This window comes from Cryptomeria japonica, chromosome 1 (genome assembly GCF_030272615.1).
Source record: "Cryptomeria japonica chromosome 1, Sugi_1.0, whole genome shotgun sequence".
Classification (NCBI taxonomy): domain Eukaryota; kingdom Viridiplantae; phylum Streptophyta; class Pinopsida; order Cupressales; family Cupressaceae; genus Cryptomeria; species Cryptomeria japonica.
Window position 1 is genome coordinate 512485242 of NC_081405.1, and position 8655 is coordinate 512493896.

An 8655-nucleotide genomic window follows, 5' to 3' on the forward strand; every position below is an offset into this window, starting at 1 on the left:
AATCTACAGATTTCTTATGGCTTGATTTTCTATTTTCACATCTGATCTCTACTTAAATTAATGGTGTCTTTTATTGTGATGAGCATGGGTAAGAATTTAATTCAGGAGGGTAAGGAAGAAGGCAAGGAGGTGACACTTTTGGGAAAGATGAGGTATAGTAAAGAGTTTGAGACTAGCGATATGATGCTAAACAATTTCTTTTCTTATTATGAGAAAGACATAAAGAATTTGAATTTGCACTTATAGGTCTTTAGAATCTAAAAATTAGATAAAAGAATTAATTGGCACCCTGCACAAGGAAAATTAAGTGGGAAAGAAACATCAAACTTTCTACCAGATTATCTATCCAATGTATTCCACTTTATAAATATCTTAAATCAAATCTCCCACAACAAACTTTGAATAAGGAAGTGGAAAAAGATAATGCTTAACCATGACATTTTGTATTACAAAAACATCTCTTTGCCGCCTCTCTCTATCACTTATTTCATAATATAATGCCGCAAACTTTCTCACAAGATATTAATTGAACCAACATTGGATGAACAATTTTTTTCATTGTAAGTGACATTCACACTATGCATTACACACCAATATGCACACAAGGTGTCATGACAAGCACGTCGACACATAGGATGACATCACCACTGCATCAAGCATGGTGCCACAAAGAAAAGGGCTTCACTACTAATAATGTGAAAGGTAATTGTTAGTTTTTTTGCACAAACACTATCATTTTCTAAATGGCCTACCAATTGAACTCATGTGTTGCAAAAATACAATTAATAGACCAAATATTATCTAATTGCTCTTCCACACCTTTTTGGCATACCCATTGCACACCAAGCTGCAATTGCTAGTTTTGATTATTTTAAGACTAGAAGTGTTAATGCTTCCTTAAATTCATAGAAATTATTATTTATTTTTTTTGTCAAAATGATTAAATGTTAAGGCAAGATGAAATTTGGATACAAAACTAAATATGTTAATATATAATTTTTTAGAAAGATTAATTTTTAGTATTTAAGGAAATATATAAAATTAGAGAAAAAAATTATAATTCAAGATGATGTTTTTTAATTAAAATTATATTTCTATCTTATTAAAATTTATAAAAGAATATTAATTATATCTTTTATTTTTAATTTTAAAAATTTAATAAATAAATAGGATACAATATTTTTTATTAATTAAAATTTTATTGTACTTTCAATTTTTTTATCAAATTAATTTAAATTTTACTTCAAATGTCAATTTTTTTAATATATTTTTGCTAAGTTTTTATGATGAATAATGTATTTTTATATTTAAAATTATGATATACAATTTATAAAATTATTCTTTTTTGCTCATTTTATTTATGAACAAGAACCTTATAACTTTTTAGAAATCATTTATTATGGAGAAGTTTATATTATTTTTAACAATTGGAAATTATTCAAGCATCAATTTAGGTGTTTCATATAATAATATATAATTAATAATACATTACTATTATGACAATGTAAAAACATAATTAAACATATTAATATAATATTAATTAGATAATATAAGAATAAGATAAATATTAATAATAATATTATAATATTACAAGAAAAATATAAGAATAATATTAAAATGTAATATAAAATTATCATATTTAAACTATTATTTTTAATTTTATTATATAAATTATTTATTTTAAAATTTATTCGTCAATTAAATTTAAATATTAAATATTAGTTGTTGATCAATTAGAGCATATTTAAATATGAATTAAATGAAAAAGATATGCATTCATATTGGAAATAGTTAATTTTCTACAACATTTTAAAATGGAAACAAAAATTGTTATTATTTTTAATTGATTATCATTTTAAGTTTGATTGCTTAAATCAAACTAGATGCCCATTCACCTTAAATTAGATATCTATTTCCATGAAGATATTTTGTCTCACATTTTTGTTCCTATTTTGTCACCGAACCTTTCATTTTCATGCAACTAAAGGCAAGGGCTTGCAATTATTTTTATGAAGGAAAATGCAAAAAAGAAACATAACAACCACTATTGAAAACCTTTGTGCACATGTAAAAATCTTCTCAACACATAGTTAGCTACGAAAATTGTGCACCTTAGATCTTCCATGAGAGGTACAAGACCATATTGAAACAACTTTTATGTTAAACTAAAAAACATAATCAACCAAATAAGGTCACCTACTATATTCTTCATATTAAATGCATTAGACACAAAGTGGTTAGATCTGCAACAAATAAACAAATAAACATTAATCGTGTCTAAAGGTATACAAAATGCAAAGAGGAAGCATGCTTATAGAAGAAGGAGAAAAAACTACAATATCAATACAAAGCTCCATGGAAAGAATAAATTATCTCTACCTTATCATGTGGCAATTGTAAGAAGAATATGCAACAAATAACAAATGGTTAAACATACACAACCAATATTAGATTTTGATATGGATCTGACAACTTAAATTTCCATCTTGTCATCTCATGAACACTTGTTTTGAAATGCATTACCAAGTATGCATCAAACGTGGATAGAACATCTTAGTGTTTTGTTGATATGCTAACAAGAATACAAAAAAAAGTGAAAAAATATAGAGGACCCAATCCTAATTGCATATTAAAAATATATGATAGAAATTATCTTAGACCATGATATAAGAGCATGAGAAACATTTCATGTGTTCCAAAAATTACCCCTTGTCATTTGTAATTGACGTTTTACATTTGAGATTTGTACCCTCCAATATATTATTCAAAGTACATTTTACTATTGACATAACCATTACACCTCATTTGAATACAAGTGATAGCTATATTAAGTCATTCCTTCAAGTAGACTCATAATTAATTGAAAATTGACATAACATGCTTGAATTTCACTAATACATTATTATACATAACATATGACTAAATACTAATATCTTAATATCATTATTGCAAAACTCTATTAAATCACTAATTTCACCTGTAAAATATTCTAAAATTCACTTTATTTTTAAGTTTACAATCTCGTTAATTAGAAGAATCGACAAGGTGATGATTGAGATCAACAAGTAGGAAGCAATAATCTCGTCCATGGACATGCAAAAACCCAACATCGTCTATCCAACAATTTAAAATGTGAAAGTTACCAGAGGCAGACTTAACAAAATTATAGCACCTCCTTTATGCAAAAGTACGGTTTATCTATCTGGATAGACATTTCCCATTAAATACTAACTCCAAATTTTAACACCTCCTTTATGCAAAAGTACGATTTATTTGCCTAGATAGGCATTTCCCAAAAACCCTAACTCCGTTTATAAAAAAATATAAAACAAAAAAAAAAGTTAAACAAAGTTTTCTTCACTGTGAAGATAACAGTGGTAACAATGAATAAAACTAAAAAAGTTGCTTTATTAAAAAAGCAGAGACATGCTTTCCACTGCAACTTGATCTCCAAGGCATTGTTTATCTTCAATCTCCCCCTGAATGATAAATGGAGGTGAGTCCTAAATGATTTCTAATAATCTCCCCCTTAATTTCAACCACTAATCGATTTAACACAAAAAGCAATTATATTTTCATCTGGCTTCAACGGGCTCAACTCCTACCACTTTCCATCATGAGGCGATCTCTATTTAGACTGCAAATTCTTGACTTTTAACTCCTTCAAGCCTTTTCTAAGACTTGGATTTGACTTTCTCACATGATTTCATATTGCTTGAGATCTTCTCTCCTCTCGTAGAAGGATTCTCTCCTTTTTTTGAAAAAACAATATTATGTCCTCTTGAAAGACCATGATTGGGCTTCCTCACACAACTTCATGTTGGTGGCTTTTACTAATTCTTCGCCATTTACAAGATCCATGATCATCTTCCTACAAATCAATATTTTTAATGATTTGTGATAGTTGTCTTTTTCTCCTTCAACAATCTTATAAATGAAGGGTTTCACCTTTTTGGAGGTGGTTTTAAACTTATAGTTTTTGCTAGATTACAATCTCCTCTTTCGAGGGTTGACTTCACCTTATTGAGGAGGTGGCTTCTTCATTGAAAGTTGTTGACTTCAATAAAACTTCACCCTTTAAACATGGGTGGCTTTCTAATGGAAAAATATCACGAAAATGGTTTGTAATCTTTGTCCATCTCTTTTGGCGGCTTTCTGTGGATTGCTGGATTTAGTAATTTCTTCAGTGCTCTGACTAGTTCTTCAGAATCTTCAACCTCCCACGATCTTTCTTGAATCAAAATACATTCTCAAACGTGCTCTGATACCAATTGAATGAAATATAAAATTGGAACACAAATAAATTGTTCTATTAATTGAAAACATTACAAGAGGATCAGACTAACTGGTAGAGAATTAATTACAACTGTCTCATCATATAGAGGTCTTAGATACATCTAGATATTGGAAAACATGTATTATTGAGAATAAAGTCAAAAACTAAAGCTAAAAAACTAAGCTTATCATAGCTATTTGGAAACTGCTGGTTTCCAAAAATATATAAAATAAAAAACAAAGTTAAACAAAGTTTTCTTCACTGCGAAGATTGCAGTAGTAACAATGAATAAAACTCAAAAAGTTGCTTTAATTAAAAAACAGAGATATGCTTTCCACTGCAACTCGATCTCCAAGGCATCGTTCATCTTCAATCACATGTAGGGGAAGACCTGGTCATTTCAGATGAGCTTGGTACTGTCCTTAACGATGGCACTTATTATTTTGCTCTTTACTTCTGCAACATCATCAAAGAGACGACTTCCACGGAACCGCACGTCCCAAGTATTCATTGGCAATCATGAAGTAGCGGAGCTAAATTTTCCTTCATATCTATATTGCCGAGGCTTACATTCCATGATAAATTTTAGCGCAATGGATACTCCCGACATTAGATTGAGTCCGCTACAAGGATCTGACGTTGGCCCATTCATAAATGCAGCTAAACTATATCAAACGGTAAACATCAACAATAGGACAGATGTCAGAGACGGTAAGTTTGTTTCTCCGTCAGTTTCATTAAGAACATTAGCTTAATTTATCTTTGTTTAATAACTTCTTCGTTAGTTTTTAGTAGAATTGCTTATCAATTTTCTATATTTGCATTGTGAATACATATTTGTGCTCACTATTTATAGTCAGTCCGTTGCATCATTGGTATGTTGGAATGTGAAGTTCAAATTGGGTTCTTAGCTTATAATAGTTGAGGCATCTTGGATTCCCATCTAGCACTGGTTGAGTCATCATGGCCTTCTTAGCTAGCAGTGGTTGCATCATCATGGCCGTCTTAGCTAGCAAGTTTTGTTAGGAAAGTTTCTATAAATAGTAATTTTGACATGTATTTTACATGTAGTTGTGTGAGTCATACTTATTATATTTAGTAAGTTGTCTTCAATTAGCAGTATGCCACTTGATTGTGTTAGGCTATTCAAAGTCATGTTTTCATGTACAGTTTTTAAGATTGTTGTAACTTTGTAATTTCTCAAAATCAATATGAAAGACAATTTACCCGTGGTTTTTTACTGGTATATTTTGACCAGATTTTTTCTATGTAAATCTAAATGTTATGTGTAATTGTTCTTCCTTGCAATTTTGTACCCTTGTTATTTTTCTCACATGACATGCCCAATTATTTTTTAATGAAAGGGAAATAATATATTACTGTATTGTTTTATAATGTATTCCTAATGTTTTAGGATGTGTGACATAGTTCTTGCTATTAGGAAAATAGAAACTATATCGAACGTTCCAGATGATTGGACAGCAGGAGATCCGTGCTTGCCCGTCGGTTTTCCATTAACCGGTGTTATCTGCAATAAGGAATCTTCCCCACGAGTGATTATTGTGTAAAGTTCTTTCCTTCAAAATAGTATAAATTAATATATTAAGTGTCATTTCAGTGCAAAAGGCTGTTAACCCACATAATTTCATTCAATTCAGGAATTTAACAAACATGGGTATCACCGGCGACATCCCTGCAAGCATAGCCAACTTGACAGCATTAACTCAATTGGTACGATATCCAACAAAACAGTATTGAATATAATTTAAAAAAATAATCATATATTCTATTTCGCAATCTATAGATGTCGCTCTGTACACAGTTTAATAGATGACTAATCACTTTATGTTTATTTGTTTTAGCTGTTAGGAAACAATAATCTATCAGGCCCTATTACAGAGCTTAGTACATTGAAGAACCTTACAACATTGTAAGACAGATCCTCAACAATCTTCTATAAAAAGACTTTTTCTTATATACATAAATGAATGAGAAAGATAGTTTGTCTTTATTGATATTTAATTTCCTTGGCATGTCGAAGGCAACTGCAAAATAATCAACTGACTGGAGACATTCCGAGTTCATTAGAGAAGCTTCCCATGTTAAATGAGCTGTATGCGTACTCTTGACTTCTTTATCTTTTCTTATAACCATTTTATTTATGTATTGACACTTTAGTGAAAGGTAATGTGTACTTAACTAGGTTTGTTATTAACCAGTACCTTTTATAATGTATAGATTTTTGGAGAACAATAATTTAAATGAAGCTGTGCCAGCTGGTTTAATTAAGCCTGGATTAAACCTTCGGTAAGAGGACATTCTCTCATGTATTTGTCCCTTTGAAACGGCATTATTATTGCTCAACATCTGAAATAGATGAAAAAAGATTTTGCACATAATGTTTTCTTTCTCCTTTGTATCTTAATTTGTTCACTGTGTTGTGTAGAGTTCATCCTCAAAATAAAACTTCAGACAAAAAGAACAGCAAAGGAAGATGGATTATAGGACTTGCTGTTGGCTGTTCAGTTTTTAAATTGTTATCATAGTTGGGTTTCGTCTATGGAGACACAAATCTGATCGAAAAGTTCTCACCAAAGAAAGTTCTATTGTACAACCTCAATATACAGGTACTTTGAGGACTTTTGTGACTTGAAAATTGTTTATTTAAACGCAGTAAACAATAATTTGATCCTTTATTATCTCTTTTGAAACAGACAAAGATGATCCAAATGAGTTTCAAAAACTGGCGGTTGAATATACTGAAGAAGATATTAAAGCAGCTACAAATAGCTATTCTACCTTCATTGGTAAGGGAGGGTTCGGATCTGTGCTTTATGGTAGACTTTCAGGGAATGATGTTGCAGTGAAGATGCTTTCAACGGACTCATTTCAAGGAAAGCAAGAATTCCGAAATGAAGTTTTTCCTTTCTTACCGAATACGGAGTTTTTCATCAAATACAACAATTTTATTCATCCTCTACTTCTATTTCAGCCCAAATTCCCTACTTACATTCTGGTGCTTGTCTTCTTGGCTCCAGGTAACTCTCCTTTCAAGCATATACCATAAGAATCTTGTAAATTTTATTGTGTACTGTAGACAACCTATAGTGGCCTTAGTATACGAATTTATGGAATATGGAACGTTGATGGATCATTTACACGGTATTGTTTATTCTATATTATTGTGAATGACGTTTAATGCAATTAAAATTTAGCTAAAGTACTTATTATTATATTTACAGGCCCAGCCAGACTAGAGAAACCGCTTAATTGGCAAACCAGGGTCGACATTGTTTTTCAAGCAGCAGAGGGTAATTTGTTTAAGCAATTGGTGTAAACCTTTCAAGGTTATATTATGTAAAATTACCCTTACAAGTGTTAAATGTTTTGCAGGTTTGCTATACTTGCATGAGGGTTGTAGTCCTCCAAACATACACAGAGATATTAAGTGCAGTAATATTCTTTTGGATAAAAGAATGTTCGCCAAGATATATGACTTTGGTCTATCGAAGTTGTTAGACAACAACCAAAGTTACATAACAACTAATGTCAAGGGCACCTTTGGCTACCTTGATCCTGAGTATGTATTTTCATACTTCACCATTATATAATTTTTTTAATCAACCAACCATCTTAACATTCATCAAATTGATGACTGTACATTAAATTTGGAACTTGATGCAGATATTTTGGAACATCATCGTTAAATGAAAAGAGTGATGTCTATAGTTTTGGTGTAGTTTTGTTGGAGATTATTTCTGGAGTACCTCCTAAAGAGGAAATAGTTGAAACGGTAACTCATTTAGTATATAAGCTATTTCTTTTTTCCCTTAGATTGTAATATGTAATTCTCATCTTACAGAAGTTATTTACAGGCAAAAGAATTGCTTTCACGCGGAAGACTAACAGACCTAATGGATTCTTCGCTTGGTGGCCGATATAGTTTAGAATCTGCATGGAAAGTTGCAGAGATTGCATACACTTGTGTGGAATTAAGACCAATAAATCGACCCACAATGAATACTGTTGTAAGAGAACTAGCAGAAGCTAAAGCACTTATATTGGATGATAGCAGTGAATCCGGATATGCTTTGACTGCATCGTCAAATGCACTTGAAATGCCCCAACTTAGGTAGCCATAAAATTGTGGAGCTCCTTTAGCTGTGTAAAGCTGTCCCGTAACAGTGTATTCTTTTACAAACTTTTTGTTCTAATAAGTATTATAGAACAAATTCTTGGGAATTGTTTATGGACAATTCCACACATAATCGAATTTGAATAGTATGGCTTATTTTAACTTAATTTCTTCCCATGTTCATCATTTGTTTTAAAAAGAAAATGTTATAATTTTTATTTTTTTTTTAAATTCAATTATTTAT

At 30.6% G+C, this 8655-nt stretch overlaps 1 protein-coding gene across 1 annotated transcript; it reads left to right on the plus strand.

The window, feature by feature from the left end:
• Positions 1–4704: 4704 nt before the first annotated feature.
• On the plus strand, positions 4705–8412 carry LOC131045009 (probable LRR receptor-like serine/threonine-protein kinase At1g67720). Its single transcript, XM_057978506.2, has 13 exons — positions 4705–4987; positions 5133–5151; positions 5691–5840; positions 5935–6007; positions 6139–6206; positions 6318–6389; positions 6515–6583; positions 6723–6796; positions 6991–7314; positions 7519–7587; positions 7670–7856; positions 7961–8069; positions 8152–8412. Exons 1-13 carry the CDS (start codon positions 4705–4707, stop codon positions 8410–8412), a joined length of 1758 nt encoding a protein of 585 aa, XP_057834489.2.
• Positions 8413–8655: the final 243 nt, after the last annotated feature.